The sequence below is a fragment of the Ovis aries genome, chromosome 17 (assembly GCF_016772045.2).
Source record: "Ovis aries strain OAR_USU_Benz2616 breed Rambouillet chromosome 17, ARS-UI_Ramb_v3.0, whole genome shotgun sequence".
In the NCBI taxonomy this organism is placed as follows: Eukaryota; Metazoa; Chordata; class Mammalia; order Artiodactyla; family Bovidae; genus Ovis; species Ovis aries.
The window spans coordinates 53,769,564-53,790,332 of record NC_056070.1 but is presented as its reverse complement, the minus strand read 5'-3'; the positions used below and the strand labels follow the sequence as shown (position 1 = coordinate 53,790,332).

Here is a 20,769-nt window from a genome sequence, read left to right as displayed (position 1 = left end):
AGCCAGGCCTGGAAGCAGGGTCTGCGGGATTTCCCTGCAGATTCTTAATGGCTAAAGCTGGGAGAAGACAACCGGGCGCCACCTCGTGGCTGATGCTGGAAGGGCCGGTGGGTGGAGCGGTGCCGCCAGGATCCTCGGAGGTTCCCCAGATCCACAGGGCTTCCCTGCGGCAGCTTCAGCTTCCCAGGCCCCACGCCAGAACCATGAGCCGGCGACCCGGGGCTGGGGCCTGGGAAGTTACGGTGAAACGGTGTCTGCGGCAGTGGGTTCGAGGACCAGTGGGGCGGGGGCGGGGGCGGGGTGGGAGTGGGGGGCGGGGGGCCTGGAACTCGCGGTCCCGGGGGCCTGGGGCGAGGGGGCGGGGCGACGTGGGAGCACCTGCTGCTGGAAGTAAGTGAGACTGGATCTCCACCAGGGGCTGAGGCTGCTGCCTAGAGGGGGCCTCGGCGAGAGGTGAGAGGAGGAACCGGGGGACGTTTGAAGCGTCGAGGCCTAAATGGGTGGGAAGAGGAGTGACTCGCTGGTTTTCCCCTCCTTTTCTCTTGGGCTGGGCTCTCAGGACTTCTGTGAGTTGCTTGGGCGGCCCGCTGCCCGCCCCCGCCCCCGCCCCCGCCCGCGCGCCCCTGCACCCGGGACCAGCCAGGCCACCCCTCGCTGCCCGCTGCCAGGTCCCTGCCCCCCGCCCCTAAGCGTACTCGCTTGCGTCCACTCAGCTCCTGGGGCTTCTCGTATTTCCGCTTCCGCCTCAGGTGCACGTCGTCCGACTTTCGGCGCAGGATGCCGTCGGGGGGCACCTTCTTGGGGTGCTCGTCGGACCTGCGCCGGGGCGCCTCCTCACACTCACTTCTCCGCTTGGCAGGCTCCTGCCCTTCCTTGTTGTCCCGGTTCATCTTCTGCTCCTTGAGCAGGGAGCCAGGCAGGTTGGAGGCGTACTTAAAGCCAGGGCCACGCTTTTGCTTGTAGGCCAAAAACAGAGAAGGAACACACCAACTGTATATCTTTGGACTTGCCCCTGCCCCCGAGTCCGCAGGAGCCCCTCCCAGCTGACATCGCGTGGCGGGGACAAGCTGGGTCTGGCAAGGCCAAGGTCTACCCCTCCCGGGCTGACCCCTGGGACTTGGAGCCCGGCACTCACTTTCCCGGTCTTGCCGGCGTGGTTACACTTGGGACACTCCCAGCAGTTTGGAAGCTCATCGTTGACCACGCCCTCTGACTCCTTAATCTGGGAGGGACACACACCAGTCAGCAAGCAACGAGGTGGGGAACAAGGCCAGCTCTGCCCCAGGCACTGACAACCCCCTCCCAAATGCTATTTCCATACCACCTTTGACCAAGAAAAAACAAGAGTAGTAGTTAAGACGGGTGGCTCTGGATTCAGGTCAGGATTCAAATCCTGATTGTGCCTCTTCCTAGCTCCATGATTCTGGGCAAATAGCTTGATCTCCGTGGACAAGTACCCTCAGCCATAAATGGAATGTGCCTGTTTCCCTGGAGTTGTGTAAGAGTTCAATGAGGTAACCTAGTGAAAGCAATCAGCTCAGGGCCTGGCACCCAGCAAGGACCCACACACTGTTCAGTCATCTCACAGCGCCATACTGGGTGCTTGGCATCAGCCCGTCAAATGTGCTGTCCCGGTTCTCCTGGAGATTCAGATCCAAGAGAGAGAGAAGTGACCAGGGGCTGGGGGAAAGTCTTAGCACCCCTTTCAGAGTGGGAGGTGGGTGTGTTGGGGAAAAGGGGTAAGTGTCAAAACAAACCTCCGCTAACATCACTGAGGGAAAAGGGGACAGACACCTCAGAGTCGAAGCACCCTTTGAGGCAGGCCCACTGGCAGACCCACCCTCATCTCTCTCAACAGAGATACACCTGGGCTGATGGGAGGTGCCAGGTATGACGACATTCACTTGAGACAGAAGGCGTGAGGTATGTGCCAGCCCAGAGCAGTAGCTTCCTTTCAAAGGTGGAACCGGCTGCCTAAGAAGGGCAGGTCCAGCATGACAGTCCCCAGGAGAAGGCAGGCCTGTCCTGGGCACACTGAGGGAACAGGTTCCTGGCACAAAGGACAGGAATGCAACCACCTGTTGTTACAAGACCTACCCTCCCCTGGCCCAGGCCTTACTTTCCCAGAAGCCCCAAAAGCAACCCAACTACCCAGTCTCTCTGGCCCAGGTGCAAGACTCTGGGAACTCTGTGGGTCTGAGGTCCTAGCAGGTGGAGTGTGTGCATGTGCACACATGTGTGTGTGCAGAGACATGGGTGTGTGCAAGGTCTGAGCTAGTCCAGGCCCTTCTGCTCTCAGCTCAGCCTCGGATGCACAGAATCCCCCAGACTCCCAGGTCTTCCAGGGAAAGAACTTACTCCCCTCCACCCCAACCACCCCCAGCGTCAGCACCACAGAGAGCGAGCCAGGGTCAGGTGTTGAGCGGTGCAGCCCGATGCCCCCAAGCCTGCTCACCTTAAGGCATCCAGGGTGGATGATTTCATTGCAGATGGAGCATTCCATGAGCATGAGGTTAAACTTGCCTTCTTCCTCTTCCACTGTGTCCTCTTTTCCCGCCTCGCCACACACCAGGCACACGGCGGTGTGAGGCAGCACTGGCTGCAGGGGAAGAACACAAGGGAAGTCAGCATGGCTGGGACCCTGGGGTACAGATCAAAGGCAATGAGCTCCCCTCAGGCCTTCCAGGAGCCCTGGGAGAACCAGCCCAGGGCTGCCACCGTTCATTCATTCATTCATTCAAATCCTTATCCATGTACTACCTCCACACGCCAGGTACTGTTCCAGCACTGAACCAGACAGAGAGAAGTCTCCGCCATCCTGAGCTTACATTTTAGTGGAGAGAAGCAGACAAAATGAAGAGTCTGTTAGATGGTGACAAAGGAAATGGAGAATAAAGCAAGGGGGGCCGCCAGGGGAGAGATGAGGGAAAGGAGGGCTGACCTGAAACACAGAGGTCAGGGACCGCCTCATACTTGAGACAAGACCTGCAGAGGGAGGTGGGGCACAAACCAAGCCTGGATGTGTCAGGGCTGAGGCTGTATCTCTCCAGTGGCCATCAAAGCACGGATTGAGGATTCTGGGTCCTCAGGACTTTAAAGGGAGGTCAAACTATGTTCAGAATACCACCAAGACGTCATCTGCTTTTTTCACTGTGTGAGTGAAACCACTGGTGTCAGGCTCCAATATGCCTGGGCAGTCACTGGGCCATTCCTGGCTATATGCTCCTTAAACAAATGGCCAGTTTCATTTAAGGGTATCATCAATAAAGCAGTAGAAATGATTAATTTTATTAAAAGTCTGACCTCTGAGGTCACACCCTTTTCAGATTCTGCATGACAAAATAGGAAACAGCCATTAACTATTTTAGCTGAACACCAAAGAATGATGGTTATCTAAAGGAAAAGCACTTGTGACCAAGCTATGAGCTGAACTGGCCACTTTCTCCATAGAACATCAGTTTTTTTTTTTTTGGAAAGAATGACTGATTTAAAAAAAAAGGGGGGTGGGTAACGGCACATTTTTTCAAGGATGAAAATAAGTGAGCCTGTCACAGAAAAATAAATGAAGGCATTTGTTGCAGATGATGAAATACAAATTTTCAAACAAAAATTAGAATTTTGGAAAACTTACATTAACCATCATGAAATAGACAACTTCCCAATACTTAAAGACATTCCGGAGGACACTAGTGTGGTGTTCACACGTGTGTTCATTCATTATTTTTTTTTAACACTGTATAACACTATTTGCCCCGACTTGGAAAATCTGTAAAAACTAAGTGAGCCAGTATTTTCCAAATGTCCAGTGTCTGATGTTACAATATTATGCAGGAGTACATGAGGGGCAAGAAAGACTAATGAATTTTAATGTAACAGTATTCATACTTTTCAAAGTGTGTTGATACAGTTTCAGATTCCACATTGCAACTAACCAGGGAGCGCTTGCCACCTGTCCCATTCTGGTGGTGCATCAGAATATTCACAATTCACTGAAAACACTACAGTAAAAGACTCCTCCCTTTTCCAACTACGTATCTATGAGCCCAAATTCTCCTCAAAGAGTTCTTTGAAGCATTACCGCAAGAGAATAAATACAGGAGCATACGTGAAAACCCAGGTCTTTTCTAATGAACCAGGCATAAAATAGATTTACAAAAACATAACAATGCTATTTTTCCTACTCATCCCTTTTGCTTTGGAAGATGGTATTTCTCATAAAAATGTTGTTTATGCTAACATATAGTGTGGGTTTCTTGTCATTTTTAAATGAATTCAAAACATTAAAAAAATTATTATAGTAATGTTAATAAATAAATAGCCCACATAAACAAAAGCTCTTTGGGGGCTCTCATAATTTTTAAGAGGGTATCTGGAGACCACAAAGTCTGAGAGCTGATGTAGTCCTAGACTGTAAACCCCTGTGGGCAGGCTCTCACTCTCTCCTCCTTATACACGCCCACCTCCCAGTACTCACGATCCAGAGGAAACACACGGCCAATTTTTAGTAAACTGAGTTAGAACAGCTTCAAATAAGCTAGGATATACACTCCACCGGTAACTAGTAAAAGACTGTAAGATGACAACACATTTCAAGTGAATGGAACACTGAAGTCAAAGGAGTTCTCGTTCATTCAGGTGAGGAGGGGCAGACTCAGAGGCCAAGTGAATGCAGAGACACCGGAGGGGAAGCCCCGGCCCAGGCTTGAGGGAGAGGGTGCTGGGAAGGGATCAAGTCAGTGGGAGAAGCGTCCTTGAGAGAGGGTGCAAGGGAAAGCTGCCAACAGGAAGAGGCAGACCCACACTTCAGGGAAAATGGCCTGAAGAAGCAGGAGGGGGCAGAGGGTCTGCCTGGGTCACAGGTGGATAAAACATGGCAAGAATGCCCCAACAGATGGGGAAGGCTGGAAGAAGAGGACAGAGGGCTGCGCTTAGGCTGCCTTTGCTATCAGTCCCAGAAACGTCAGACTGGGGACACACACAGAGGTGAGATTTCCTACAACCGACAATCCTTTTGCCAGGCACCAGGCCAGACAGCAGGGCTGCAAAGAAGAGGTGACGGCAGGGACAGGTTCCTATACCTGGGCCTGGTTCACTGGAGGGAAGGCAGGGGTGAAAGACAGCACAGCCAAAGAGGAAGAGACCGTCCCGGGACTGCGCTGACGGGCCAGGGTTTAGGTGACACCGTTCTCTAAACCCAGAGTCCCTACCGACAACCTCTTAATTCGTGACAGAATGCAACAGGTCATGGACCCTCACTCCAGAAAAATGCACACACACTCATGCACACAGATAACAATCTGTATTTAATTTCAGGGGAGCGTTCAAATTCCCTGAAATCCATTCCAATGGTCTGGGTACAGGTCATAAAAACACAAGCCATGAAACTTTAAAATTCCTGCACAGAAAAGAAAAAGACTAGTGACTAGTCAATAGAGCAAAAAGGTAACCTACAGAATGGGAGAAAATATTTACAAACCATGTATCTGATCAGGGGTTAATATCCACACCATGTGAAGAACTCCTACAACTCAAGGACAGAAATGCAATCCAATTTTAAAATAGGCAACGGACTTCAACAGATATCTGTACAAAGAAGGTCTACAAATGACCACCAATCACATGAAAGCATGCTTGACATCAGGAAGCACCAGATAAATGTGAATCAAAACCACAATGAAGTAGCACCTGGCACCCACTAGGAATGCCCACTATCGTAAAAAAGAAGACAGCAAGTGTTGTGGAAAATAAGAAGGAAATGGAGAAACTGGAACCCTTGTGCACCACTGGTGGGCAGGTGAGACAGAGCAACTGCTGTGGGAAACAGTATGGAGATTCCTCAAACAATTAAAAACAGAACTACCGAGGGATCCAACAACGGTACTTCTGAGTAAATATCCAAAGGAATCCAAAGCAGGATCTCAAAGGGATACTGGCAGGCTCCTGTCCACTGCAGCATTATTCACAATAGCCAAGAGGTGGGGGCAACTTAAATGCCCATCAACACATGAACAGAAAGAGAAAATGCGGGGTATCCATACACTGGAATATCAGTCATCCTTTACAAAGAAAACCCTGGCAAGGATGAGCCTCGGGAACCTTAATGCTAAGTGAAATCGACAGACCCTGCCCTATTCACCTTCTAAGACATGTAAGAAGTAGTCACAATTAGAAACAGAAAGTAGAAAAATGGTTGCCAGGGGCTGGGGTGGAGGGTGGGGGGAGGTGCTGTTCAATGGATATAGAGTTTCCATTTGACAAGGTAAAAAAGTTCCACAGATCAGTTTGCAATAAAAGAAAAGTACACTGGTAATATCACTGACATGTACATTTAAAAATGGTCACAGAAGTTATTGACCACAATTAAAAACAGAGACAGAAAATACAAGCAGTACATGTAGGAGGCAGAGGAAGGTGCCCAGGCTTGAAGCAGCAGGGACACAGGAGGAAGGCTCCCTCGATGCCAGGCTGGGCCTGCAATGGGCTCACCTGGGCCGGAGGCCTTGATCCTCCCGCTGAGCCTGCTGTCCCCGGGGAGCAGGGAGATCGCCACTCCCTCCCTGGGGCTGGAGGCACAGTGCCCTAAGGAAGGCAGAGTGCGTCAGTGTGTACAGGGCAGATGCAGGGCAGAGCTGGGACCCCGCCGAGTGGCCAGAGTCGGTGCCCACCGCCCTGTCCAGGGGGGAAGCAGGAGGCCAGGTCTGGTGGGGCTGGCTAGGCTCTCCAGCAGCCCACTCCTGGACCCCATAAATCAGTCCTCTTTCTCTGAGACGGCCCCTTCAGGAGGGGCACTGACCTTCCACCCAGACCTCTGACTTTGAAGGCAGGACAGGAAGGAAGGGAGGGCCCACAACCATCATGAACTGGACCATAAATGTTGGCAACGGGGTCAAAGACAGGACAGGCTGCCCCGACATCTTTAATGGCTGAGACTTCAAAGTACTGGGTCATCAAGGGAAGGAAGGAGTTTAAGACCATCGGACTATGAAGAAAAAGGAGCCGCAGCACATGGTAGAACCATCCCGGAGGCCTGCAGCCAGCAATCTGGAAACAGCACTAGGGGCCCCCTCTCTTTCCAGGAGGGAGCGCCCCTCCGGGATTTCTGCTGCGGCCACACTGTCTTTCAGCGGAGGGACTTGCCGAGAGCAGCCCCACGCGGAGGAGGCGGGAGGAAGGAAGGGCTGCCCCTCTGCGAGGCGGGGGCGGGGAGAAGCACGGCCTGGGGCGCACTCACCGCGATGCACTGCCTCATGATGCAGCTCTGCTTCATCCGCCCGGGGCCCCCGAACTTCTTCATGTCCTTGCAGAAGTGGCACTCGCCGCACTCCGTCCGCAGGCAGGCCTCGCACTTGCGGCATCGCGTCCGGCGCCGGCGAGCTCCCGCCGTGGTCCGGTTGGCGGCCAACTTCACCGCGGAGGCCGGGCCCAGCTTCCCCTTGGGCCGACCTACCGCCCGGTTCTGCGGGAGAAGACACGGGCGTGACGTGGTGAGACGGCCGTTTAGCGGTAAAGTGTGCCCCGCCCCTCAAAGACATACTGAGGTCCCGCCCCCACCACCTCAGAATGCGATCTTATTTGGAAACAGGGTCTTTATAGAGGAAACCACTAAAATAAGGGCCTGAAGGGGTACGTTGCTCCAGTGGGGACTGGTGTCCTTGTGAAAGGGGGCACGTGGACGCAGCAGAGAGATCTTATGTGAAGACGCGGAGAGACGGCGGAGAGACGACTGGAGGGCCCCAGTCTCCAAGCCAAGAAATCCCAAGAAAGCCAGCGGACGCCAGAAGCTGGAAGAAGAGAAGAAGGGTCCTCGCCTAGAGCCTTCCGAGAAAGCAGGGCCCTCGCGACACCTTGACTTCCAACTTCCAGGCTCCAGACGGGATCCGTTGTTTGGGGCTTCATTATGGCAGGCGCAGAAAACTGTGGGCTACATCTCCTGCTTCTGAGGGCAGCTCAAGAGCCGCCCGTGGCCCCCACGCCTCAGGCCAGGCTCCTCAGGCCACCCGTGTCTCCGCGGGGAGCCCGTCCGCCAGGAGCACCGCCCCCTCCGCACACCGCCCGCCCGGCTAAGGCCAGCTCTGGCTGCAGGGCCCGGTTTACACACCGCCTTCTCCCGGCCGCCCTCCCTGACCGCCTGCTCCGGCCCGCCACAGCGTAACTGCCCATCCTCCTGTGGGAGTCTTCTCGAGACAAGAGCTCGGGAGGCAGTTACGGAGGGTGCTTGTCGCCACTGTCCCTCCACAAGGCGGCTGACACCGGGCATGCGCTCAATAAACCAGACCCCGGGAGAAGGAGACCGGAACACCAAGGAACTGATTTCTGAGACCTTACCCACACGGACTCCAAACCCTATCAGAGAAACACAGGTGACCAGAAAGTGCTGGCGAATGCTGAACAGGGCACGAGCCAGCCACACGTCCTGCTCTGAGACCCTTACAACCTGGCCACCAGCTCCAGAGCCTCCTGCAAACCAGGACCGGAAGCCAGCTGCTGGGACACTGTCCACCCTGGATAAGATCTGGGAAAGACCTGGATGGCAGGGAGAGTCTGTCCCGCCTGGAGCAGCTTTCTGTCTGCTGGAAAATGGTTCATCCCTCGGTCAGGGAGACGCACTCTCTTCCCCAAACTATCTAATTGGCATCGAACGCTTCAAGCCCTTAGCCAGCTTCATTCCATCCCAGCCCTTTCATTTAAGTTGCTTGCCAAACTTGGATCCCTCAGCAAAATCCTGCCCCACGCCAGCTCCCAGGCCCAGAGGTGTGGTTATGCTGTACCACAGTGCAGAGAAAGTCTTCCTTCCAGGGACCCGCCCCCGGCCAATACACACTTACAGTCCCCTCCCCAAAAACTACATGGGCTGCTGAGAAACTTACAACCACATCAGCAAGGAAAAGAGCCCAAGTTTCTCTGAGAATCATGCCTCACTCCCACCATCTTCTCTGACTCTTGATCCCTATCAACTTGCTCTCAACTCCAGAGGGAAGGAGACCGAGCTCTGCGGGTCCCTGCGTCCTCACTGCCCCTGCCCGGACCCCGCCATTCCCGTCAGACCACACCAGTGTCCCCAGGCGGGGTACAGGGCTGTCCCAAGGCAAGTTACTCCTCCTGCAAGCTGCGGAGGGCCTCCCTGCACACCACACACAGCCCAGGGAGGTCTGGGGGGGTGGGGGGTGGGGCGCGAGTCATGCACGGGGGCAGTTCCACAGCCCTGGCAGGCACCTTCAGAGGGATATGTCAGCCTATGCAACACCTGTCAATTCAGGTCTGGTCTTGCTGCCAGATGAGTAGTGGAAAAAAAAAAAAATCAGTTTTCAGAGTCTCTAGATTTGAGAACAGCAAGTAAGGGACCGTGGACCTGAACATGAAGCAGCAAGCAGCCATGACAGGGACGGTGACCACAGTGCAGGTGGGCACTTGCCAGGGGCCTGGCATCCTGCTCATCACTTCACATAGGGCATCATCTAATTTCCTAGTAACAACCCTGTGGGAGATGAGGAAACTGCGGCTAGAGGGTAAGTGACCTGCCCAAGGTCAGGAAGCCAGCAGAGGATATGCGTACCCTGCAAGTGCGTGTAAACGCTATAAACCAGAGTGATGCGCAGGCCGAGTAGAATGATCGCTCCCAGATCCACGGGAACTGACCACACGCCCTGGAAGGGGCCCACAGCTAGTGCCTCGACGCCCTCAGTAGAATGGAGGCCTACACGAGGTGCAGAGGAAGACATCAGTTTCCAGAGAAATGGAAACCAGCAAGGTTTTTCCCTCTCTTTACATCCCAGAAGACTGGTAAAAAGCCTGAGTCCAGTTAGCAACTCACTCCTCAAATCCCTGAAACATGGGAGATTCAGAGCTACAAGTCAGGTACAGAGAGGAGAGCACACGGTCTAGCCCCACAGACAAAACCAAGGCCAAGGAACTCACACGCTGACCCTGGAGCAGGAGAGTCTAAGGACTTAGCTTCTTTGATGAAGGGAAAAAATTCCAGGTGTCCAAAACTGGCTTCTGCCTCCCACTCAGGAGCATCAGGTATAAACAGCTGCTGAGTACCCCTGGCCTCACTGCCCACTTGGAACTATGAGAGTTGGGCCAAATCGACCAGAGTCATAAAGCTCATACTTGACTCTGAAATAAACCCACTTTCCTTTGCTTCCCAAAGTTCATTTTCATCTGAAGAAGCACTTTCCCAGGCTACGGGAAAACCAAATCTGTCTGGATCTCGATGGCAGCTGAGACATTCTGGTAAATGACAAGAATCAACAGTGGACAATGCCTCGAAGGAAGAGGTTAACGGGCGGCTGCTTCCAGAGACCCTGATTCAGGCCCTCTTGGCCAGGCCGCCAGACAACCAGAGAAGCTCCTGCTGCCTGCAGCTTCGTGGGCCAGGGGGAGTCAACTGCTCCGGAGTCAACTGAGCAATACCTGAAATGCAGGAGCCTCATAAAGACCACTGAGAAAATTAACAGGTAAGATCAGAAGGTCTCTATTAGGGAAGGTGACGCTTCTATCCTAACCTCTTTTGGGTGACACCTAAACGTTCCCAAACTTCTTTTAGTCCCAAATTTTGGTGTCCGACTCTTTGTGACCCTGTGGACTGTAGCCCGCCAGGCTCTTCCGTCCACGGGATTTCCCAGGCAAGAATACTGGAGTGGGTTGCCATTCCCTTCTCCAGGGATCTTCTCTGGATCTTCCCAACTCAGGGATCAAACCCAGGTCTCCTACACTGGAGTTGGATTCTTTACCACCTGAGCCACCAGGGAAGCCCAAACCAATACTCCATTCTACTCTATCCTACCTGTACCTCTATTCAAATAACCCAGGATGGTCCTTTGTTAATTTCAGCCTGAAGTGTTCTCAGCAAAAGGGAATGGTAGCAACCACTGACTTTCACATACAAACCAGCCTCCCAAACCCCAAGGTTTGTTGATTTTATCAGCTCAGGACTCATAGTCTCAGCTCCATCTGGTTAGGAAAATTGAACCCACACAGATCTTAAGTATTTCAACACTTTTTCCCCATCAACATCTCATAAGTATCATCCCTTAAAAGGAATGTTATTGATAAGAAAGTTTTAAATAATGAAATTTTTAAAAAGTAATACTACTGAGATAGTTCACTCATTCCATAAACATTAACTGAGTGCCTCCTATCAGATCTTATTCTCCAGAATAGTCATGGGCAGAACCTTCAATCCCTCATCTCTAAAATATTGGGACTAACATTATTTGGATTAACCTGAATTAATAAAAAGACATCCCACGTTCATGGACTGAAAGACAATACTGTGAAGAGGGCAGTACTCCCTAAAGTGGTCTACAGATTCAGGGCAACCCCTATGAAAATCTCAGCTGGTTCATCTGTAGAAACTGAAAAACTGATTCTAAAATTCATGTGGAGGGACTTCCTTGGTGGTCCAGCAGTTAGCACTCCACACTTCCAGTGCAGGGGGCAGGTTGGATCCCAGATCAATTGGAGAACTAAGATCCCACAAGCTACACTTCACGGCCAAAAAAAAAAAAAAAAAAAATCATGTAGAAACACAAGGAACCCGAAAAACCAAAACAATTTTGAAAATGAAGAACAAAGTTGGAAGACTTACACTTCCTGATTTCAAAACTTACTTCGAAACTACAGTCCCCTGATAGCTCAGCTGGTAAAGAATCTGCCTGCAATGCGAGAGACCTGGGTTCGATCCCTGGGTTGGGAAGATCCCCTGGAGAAGGGAAAGGCTATGAACTCCAGTATTCTGGGCTGGAGAATTCCATGGACTGTATAGTCTACGGGGCCACCAAGAGTCACGACTGAGCAACTTTCACTTCACTCACAGTAACCAAAACAGTATGGTACTAGCATAAGGACAGATATACAGATCACTGCACTGGAACTGAGAATTCAGAAATAAAGTCCCATAAATACAATATTTATGACCAACTGATTTTTGGCACTTATGTCAAGACAATTCAGTGGGGAAAAGAACAGTCTTTCCGACAAATGGTGTGGGGATAAATGGATATCCACATGCAAAATGATGACGCTGAACTCTTACATCACATTACATACAAAAATTAACCCCAAAGTGGATAGAAGACCTTAATGTGAGAGCTAAAACCATAAAACTCTTAGAAGAAAAAATAAGGATAAATCTTCATGACCTTGGGTCAGGCAATGAGTTTTTGAATATGATACCAAAAGCACAGGTGACAAAAGAAGATAAAACTGGAGAAAATTTTAAACTTATGTGCTGAAAAGGGCACTATCAGGGGTTTCCCAGGTGGTCCACTGGCTAAGACGCCACGCTCCCAATGCAGGGTTCTGGGGTTCGATCCCTGGTCAGGGAACTTGATCCCATGTGCTACAACTAAGACCTGATGCAGTCAAAAAAAAAAAAGCACTATCAAGTAAGAAGTACAGAGAGTGGAAGAAGTTATTTGCAAAGTATACATCTCTTAAGGGGCTAGTATCCAGAGGGTATAAAACAGCAACAACAGAAAGACAACTATCTCAGGACTTCCCTATCAAGTAAGAAGTACAGAGAGTGGGAGAAATTATTTGCAAAGTATACAGCAACAACAGAAAGACAGCTATCTCAGGACTTCCCTGGTGAACCAATGGTTAAAACTCTGCGCTCCCAATGCAGGGGAAGCTGCGTTTGATGCCTGGTCAGGGACTGAGATCCTCTGCGTTGCAACTAAAAACACAAGTGCTGCAACTGAAGATCCCAGACAGAGCAGAGAAGGTCCTGCATATGCTGCAACCAAGACCGGCGCAACCAAAAGGATTCAAGCAGATACTTCTCCAAAAAGAGACAAAAGAAATGGGCAATAAGTGCATGAAAAAATTTATCCGAACTAGGCCAATAAGGCATGTGATCTGTGCCAGAGACTCATTCATTAACCCCCTCACACTCACACCCACCCACCTATCCACTCAACTGTCTTCTGGCTGTGAATTATACACAGATGCAATGCTAGGTGCTGGGACTACAAACCTGATTAGTAAGGTGTTTGTTCCCTACTCTCAAAGGCACTACAGTCTAGGGGGAGAAAGCTATGTTACTGCATAAATGCACGGCAACACAATGATGATAAAATCAAAAGCTAACATTTACTGAAGTAACACTCTTTTTCAATATTTGTATTGATAATCTATGAGGGAGGAATTATTATTTTCTTTCCAGGTGGTTCTGTGGTAAAGAATCCGCCTGCCAATGCAGAACACGTAGGAGATACAGGTTGGACCCTGGGTTTAGAAGATCCCCGGAGGAGGAAATGGCAACCCACTCCAGTATTCTCGTCTGGAAAATTCCACAGACAGAGGAGCCTGGTGGGCCCCAGTTGATGGGGTTGCAAAGAGTTGGACACGACTGAGCACACACATCCATTTAGAAATAAGGAAACTGAGGCACAGAGCAGTTAAGTGATCTCCTTAATGTCATACTGCCCATAAACGAGAAGCCAAGATAGCCAGGCAGGGGCCCTACAGCCTGGACCCTGGCATGCTGACCCACAAGTGCCTCATCTCACAAGGAAGAAAGGCTGAGACAAGTGTCACATACAGTGGCTGTCACTAAAGTGAGTTTTAGAGAGAAGATAGGCTGCTGCAGGCCAGGAGGAGGGGTGGGGTTCAGGAGTGAATATTCTAGGCAGAAGGAAGAGTAAGATAGAGAGAAGAAGTTAGATGACTCGTACAAGGAATAGCTTGATACGGCTGCTGGAAAACAGCCCTGAGGTGGCAGGAGCCTAAACCTGCAGGGCCCCATAGACCACATTATGGTGTTCTGCATAAGAGCTGTTAAAGGGCTTTGCGTGCAGGAACAAAACGATTGTATTCTGGCTACAATGCAGGGAGTGAATTTTTTGGGTGGTGGGCAAGATGAAAGACAGGGATATGAATTGAGGATGCTACACCAGTCAGGCCGAGGGTTGTGAAGGCTGCGGTAGAAGCCACAGAAGGAATGTCAGGGAGGGGAAGAGTCAGGGGTGTTGTAGAAGCAGAGCCAGTTTAGAAGACCCGGCAGGCTGACTGCAGGTGGGGCTTACAAGCACGAAGAGTCCTGGAAGACTCTGAGGTTTCAGGCTTGAGCAACAGGAGAGAGGAGAGAACACGAATTCACTGTAGACACATGGAATCCGAGGAACCCATGAGATATCCAAGGAAGGTGGCCAGTAGCGAACAGCCAGGAGGGACTGGAGCTGAGGCACACGGCTGGGAATCAGCATCGTGTGGTGCTGAACTACTTAAGTCTATAGCGTTGTTCAGGGAGAATGGACAGCATGGACCACAGGGTCCTGAGCAGTACCTTCAGGAGAGAAAACATCCAGGGGCCGGGTAACAAAGAGCACCCTACTGAGGAATGGCCAGAAGGGCAGGAGAAGCAGCAGGAGTTGGTGGCATCGCAGACGGAAGCCAGAGAAGAGCTTCAAGGAGGGAGCAGGCCAGAGTTTCAACTGTCAAAGGAGTCAGTCAGGAGAACAGTAAACGCGGCTGTGTCTGTACGATTTGGTGTTCCCCACCAAACTGCCCCAAACAGCAGCCCACTGACACCTGGCCCCAAGAAGGGTAGCCAGAGCCCCCAAACAGCAGGGAAATCTTTGTCATGCTAACGTTACCTTCAGTTGTATAACAGATTTTTTTCAACATCATGTCTATTCCCAGATCTTCAAGCATAATGGATATCCCAGGAAAGGCTGGTTTTGAGCTGCGCTGCAGGCTCCTTCACACACACCTGCAGACTCCAGGGAGGGTTCGGATTTGTTTATATACCAAGAGTAAGGAGCAAGAGAATAAAAACACAGGAGCTACCAGAAACCCAGGGGAGGGGTGGGCCTCTGGAGAATCCAAGCAAAGCTGAAGACCTTTATCCCAGAAAAATGCACATACACACAAGGGCATAAAACTTTCGTATATAATTTGGGGAGGGGTCAGGGACCCATTATGAAAATGTCACTCTCAGTATTAACAGTTACAGAGAATAGTGCAGTGATTACAGCCATATAAACTTCTGAGATCTTCTTCATCATAATTTCCTAAAATTCTTTTTTTGGCCGTGCCACGGAGCATGTGAGATCTTAGTTCCCCAACCAGGGATCGAACCCATGTTCTCTAAAGTGGAAGCACAGAGTCATAACCACTGGACCACCAGGCAAGTTCCCTTAATTAGTACTTTTAACAAACAAGCAGTAATCATTTTTAGTTAAAAGAAAAAAAAAAAGGAATAACGGTATTTACTCTTCAGCAGTTTAAAAAAAAACAACAACAACACAAGATGGGATTCTCCTTACTAATAGCCCTCAAACTAAAAAATCAGAGCTGAAAAGAATCTTCCCGCACATTCTGCACTGGAGAAGCAAAGGAAGTCCATGGGAGAAGGCCCAACCAAGGGTCTCTCCCATTGCACAGGCCCAACACTGGGAGCAGGGGAAACCCAGGGTACTGTGGGAAGGTGAGGGGCAGAAGGCCAGCTTGGCGGTACACGCGTAAGGAAGCCTGATGCCGCCCAGGACTGGACAGCACCCTCCAGTGGGGACCAAGGAAGTGCAAAGACTTTTAAAGTAGAGCAGGCAAAATTCTGATCAAGGGTGAGAGGCCAGGCTCAGCTGCAGGGACAGACCAGGTAACAGAAGCTTCCTGACAGGGCCTCCACTGGGGCCCTTCACGCAGCAGGTGGCTGAGCATACCTGAATGCCCACACTCCAAGACTTGTGCCCCTCCTTGAAGGAGACTTCAGAGGAGAGTGGGGTCTACAGTCTGTGAGCTGTAGATGCCATCCAGAGACTCTGGCTCCCATGTGGAAGACACAGTTGCCTCAGAGGAAGCCGCTCTTCTCAGATCCAAGAAATCCTGGGGCTGAGGAAAGGGTTGGGGGTGGGAGGGCAAGCAGCAGGGAGCCACGGCCTGGAGGGTTGGCAAATGCAACTTCTCTATTGGGACTCTGGGGAAAACCTTCTGCCCTCTGGCCTGGCTTACAGGTCATCTCCCTCAATGCTCCTGAGTGGTAGCATCATCTTAAAGTGGCAACCTAGAGAACTTCCATTACTAACAACTCCAGAAGTGCCACAGTCAGGCTGATGCGAACAGGAGGGGGAAAAATCTGCCTACAGGGAATATGGGTCCTCTCAGGAGTGGCAAAAAGGTGAAAATGTGATTTAAGCCCAGAGACGTACCTGTCCCATGTAGTGTCTACCATAGGGTGTGGCCAAATTAAAAAACCAACACAAAACAGGTAACAGGAACCTCACCTGAAACACCAAAACACAATCAATACTGAATACAGGTGTCTTATGAGTGACCAGATGCAGGAAGGGTATGCTGTTGGCAGGGATTAGGCAGACCCACACTGAACTGAAAATTTTCAGAGGAAGAGTTGAAATATGAACTAAGCAGCAAGAACTGAGAACCTCACAGACTGTGCTTCTGCCCTGATGAAAGTTCCAAGGTAAAACCACTTGGGTTGTCTCTGGGTTCGTCCGATCTAGAAGACAAGTGAGATTCAGGAACACATCATAAGATACACGATGAGCCTGAAAAACGTCCAGCAAAACTGAGAAAATGCACTTTAACTTCATCTCTGTTACATAAAACCACTTAATAATATGTGTGTTACGACTTAAGTGCAGTATATATAGTACTTCCTCAACCACGCCTGATAGAAGGAAAAAAAACGTTCCTACATCTTGGCCTGAACATTCCAAAACATCTTCATTCCACTGAGGAAATGCACCCGGGATTATAAGTAAGCATCTTATTCACCTAGTCTCATGCCCACACGATAACTCAACCCGTCAGTGCTTAATTCCTCAGACAAGTCTACCAAGCCGGTGCCCTGTTTCAAATACCGTGCAGATTCTACTTCGTAAAACCTCAACTTTCTTTCTTCCCCTCCTTCCTAAACACGAATCTCCCCGGAGAAAATTCAAGCCGTAAACACACCCAAGGCTTTGTTTTATACAGATTTCAACCCCCTGGTCCCAAGAGAGGTTGCTTTCCCTTCTAGATGCAACCGAGGCCAAATACTGCCATCTGGGGTCACGGCTTCCTCTCGCCGCTGCCGCCGCCGCGGAGCGGACTCGCTGGGTTCCGGATTCCCCGCGCCGGCCCGAGCCTCGTACCCCTTCCTGTCTCCGTCTGCCCACGGCAGGCGGCCGGCGCGCGGCGCCCAGACAAAAGCTCGGGCCGTCGGGCCCACGGGCCCCGGGCCGCCCACCCTCCGGGCCGCGGGCGTCCTCCAGCCCAGAGGCCGAGGGTCCCGGTGCAACTTTGCGAACAGAAAGGAAGGAGGCGCCGTCGCCTGCAGGTCCGGGTGCGCCCGGGGCGGCCGGCACGCGCGTGGGCCGCGGGCAAGGGCGCGAGGGGAGGGCGAGGCGCGCCCGGCCGCCCGCGCCGGCGCCCGCAACTTGCCCGCGGGCCGTGGCCCGCGCCCCTCAGGGCCCGCCCGACGGCGAGGCCCACATTGTCCCCGCGGTACGGCCGGCCACCCTCACGCACGGACGCTCGCACACGCCCCCTGCCCCGGCCGGCTGCGGGGCCCGAGGCGCCCGGGTGGCCGCCGGCCTGCCGCGCTCCTCCACGCCCCGCTCGGGCCCGGCCCTGGCAGCTCCGCCGGCGGCGACTGCAAAACTTTCTCCTCATCGTGGCGGCGGCGGCGTCGCGGCCGCCCGGGGCGCGTCAGTCGGCCGGTCGGGAGGTCGAACCGGCGGGCGGCGGGTCCCTCCCTCAACCCCACCCCGGGCCACAGACCTGGTCCGGCTCCGATTCATAGTCGTCGTCCTCGGCGCTCACGGACATGGCCATGGCTCATGGTGGGCCCAGGCTCGCGCGCGCTGACATGGCTGGAGCGGCGCCGCCGCCGCCGCCGCCCGCCCGGAGCAGGCTCGGCTCGCCCTGGCTCGGGCTCGGGCTCGGGCTCGGGCTCGGGCTCCCGCTGCCGCGAGGAGGGAGCCGCGCCGCGCGCTTCGCACGCCCGCGCGGGAGGGGGCGGAGAGGGGCCGGCGTGGGGAGGGCCGGGGCGCTCATGCATATGCATGAGGCGAGCCAGGAAGGGGCTGGCCCCCCGGGCCGGCGGGCCAATGGCGCGGCCCCGGCGTTCGGGCCGCACACAAAGGGAGCCCGGCCTGCGGTGACACGGGGGCGGGCCCGCCGAGGGCGGCCCCTCGCGGCCGGAGCTGGGGGACTGGGGCTGCGTGGGGGCGTGCCCGGCGCCCCGCCCGGCCCGCGCGCCGCGGGATGCACATGGGTGGCTGCACGCCGCGCGTCTCTAACAGGAAATGCACGCCCGACCTGGGGTGGGGTCTTTTGTGTGGTCCTGCGAGGTGTCTTACAGGAGCCCCAGGGTGCATGGGCCGCGGGGAACGGCCCTGCAGGCGACACCGGGGACGGGTCCCTGTGCCCCCGGCAGCGGGCACACGGACTCTCGGGTTTGCACAAGCTCTGCGACCACGACCTGATATGCCTGCGAACCCGGGAGTCCCGTACCCTCTTCGGGCCCGCTGGCCTGGGTACGGTCTAGGGAGCTAGTTCTGCAAGACGCCAGCAGTTCGGTTAGGCTGGTCCCCTGACGTTGCCCTCAGGTTTGCCTTTCCAGGTCGCGAGGGAGTCAGGGTAAAATGCGGCGTGGTGCTACAGGCGGGAGCTGTACTGACTTGGGCGGTTGCCAGACAGAACACCATGAATGCACTCTGCCCTGAGGTGGGCGCCCTACTGTCTTGGACAGGATCCCACCCATACCCCGCCCTTTCGTGAGGTGCCCAAGGGTCGCTCTCCGAAGGGATGAGGGCAGGCCAGAACCCAGTCTCGTAGAAGCCTTGCAGTGCCTGAAGCTGGCCCAGAAGGTGTGGGTTTCTAAATTCTTAAACTGGAAGCATTCCTAATGCTTACTTCTAAAGCAGCCCATCCTGTAGAAAACTGTTACTGGAAATCCAGATTGAGATTGATTTAAAAGAAAAAAGTCTAGGGGGTACTTAGGCCAGCAGTCCTTACTCTGAAGGAAGAGCTCAGTGACCATTAGCTAGAGTGTGCAATTCTGTTATAAGCATCAAAACCACAGCCAAACTCAAGCTAAGGACCAGACTGACTTAGCTAGGTAGTCGGCATACTCATCATCTAATTAGGATGTCCAAGGTGACACTGAACATGTATACATGCAACCGTTTCTTCATCTGTAAAGTGGGAGGGTTTGCCCAACCAAGGAATCTGAGGCTTTCCCAAGAAAAAGCTCATTAGCTGTGAAGCCTGGTGACCAATTCTGCAGTGTTGTCCAACTGTTATTCATGCCCAGGCCATGGGCCATGAAATCCACTCTGAGAATAGAAGGGACCCACAGGCAGGTCATGCCCTGGGCTTTCAAGGAAGGCAAAATGAGTGATGGATGTAAAACTCAGGAGGTTTCTATCAGGGAGTCAGCAGGAGTGAATAAACAGGGATGTCAGTTTTACTGAGTGGATTTTAAAGTCTGAAATTTATACAACCACTGACACTTACGGGAGGAAAAAAAAATCCCAGCCAACTTGCTCTTTACTGAAACATACCTTTTCTGAATTACCTTTCTCCCTTCCTACATTTTTCACAATTCATTCAAGGTTAATAACAAAAACGTCATTTTGAAAAGAATACTCCCCCCTCCATCTCAATCCACCCCCCAAAGTCTCAGCCTTTATAAAACTACCTTGCCTGGATTAAAGTCTCTATCTGATGTAGTCCATGAACTCTCAGGGGCCACTCAACCTAGTAGGAAGTCCCTTAAAGAAAGAGGAGGGGCTGAAAAAAAAAAGCTAATCATGCTTTCACTTCACTGTAATTGGTCAAAACTGCCAGGGTACAGGAACATACAAATAGCACAATACATCAAGAAAGAGGTATGGAAACAGGACTTTTTTCTCAAAGGTTTTTCTCATTACCTAGTAGGAGTACAAGATTACTTAGACCTGTCTTTGGGCTGATTTCTTTTCAGAATTCTCAAAAGCTCACTTCTGTATTTAAGGAAGTAAAAAGACAGTTCTCATTTATCATGGTTCAAAGAAGAGAAAGGGAAAGTGTTAATGAACAGAAGCTGCAGCTAACACAAAACTTCCTTCCTTCCGTCACATCATTTCTGAGCTAAAAGGGGCCTCACCGGACACCCTCGTCCCTGACTTCACAGGTAAGGAAAGCCCAGAGAAAAGGTGAGGAAGCCCAGAGAAAATTGGAAAGTAGCTCTGAAGCCCAGGGTTCCTTAAAAAACACCATCCAGAGACCCTCTCTAGGGGTCCAGGCAATAAGAGGAGCTAATGTTTACTAAGCATGATTGAAGGGCTAGATCCCATGCTAAGTGTAGTGCAGATATATCTCATTTATTCTTTTAGACAGCCTCATGAGGTATGTTCTACCGTTCACCCATTTCACAGATGAGGAAACTGAGACACATGGCTGCTAGGAAGTGAAACGACCTGGATTTGAACCTATAAGCAGCTGGAGCCTGCAGCCTGGGCTGTTAATAACACTGCACTAATTCCAGAATCAAGACAGGAGGATGCCATGTGAGACCCGTGTAATAATCCAAGTGAAATACTCAAGATTTATGTGGAAAATTAACTGTCCCTTCCTAAAGTTTACAAATTCTGTGTTCTCAGTTCAAATTCAATTTCAGGACAGGTAGGTATGGTTTCGGTAACCAGATTGCTGCCTGATGGATCTGTGGAGGTTGATGTGAAAGGAGGAAGCCAGGATTAAGATATGGCAATGCGGTGGGTCCTCTCCAAATTGTAACAAGGCTCATGCCAGCAGCCACTGCCCTAACTCCTCTTA

General features: G+C 52.0%; 1 protein-coding gene across 15 annotated transcripts in view; it reads right to left on the bottom strand.

Annotated features, from left to right (window-relative positions):
- KDM2B (lysine demethylase 2B) overlaps positions 1 to 20,769 on the bottom strand; it is a 119,310-nt gene that overhangs the window by 8,917 nt on the left and 89,624 nt on the right. For 9 of the 15 annotated variants that reach the window (XM_042234045.2, XM_042234049.2, XM_042234047.2 and 6 more), the window contains 6 exons: positions 7,232 to 7,456; positions 6,487 to 6,579; positions 2,456 to 2,599; positions 1,136 to 1,222; positions 696 to 965; positions 379 to 492 (listed from right to left, as the gene is read on the bottom strand). In XM_042234045.2, the coding sequence (XP_042089979.1) occupies positions 379 to 492; positions 696 to 965; positions 1,136 to 1,222; positions 2,456 to 2,599; positions 6,487 to 6,579; positions 7,232 to 7,456 (933 nt within the window). The remainder of the gene's footprint in view (positions 1 to 378; positions 493 to 695; positions 966 to 1,135; positions 1,223 to 2,455; positions 2,600 to 6,486; positions 6,580 to 7,231; positions 7,457 to 20,769) is intronic. The other 6 variants (XM_027956484.3, XM_042234048.2, XM_042234046.2 and 3 more) reach the window with 5 other exon arrangements.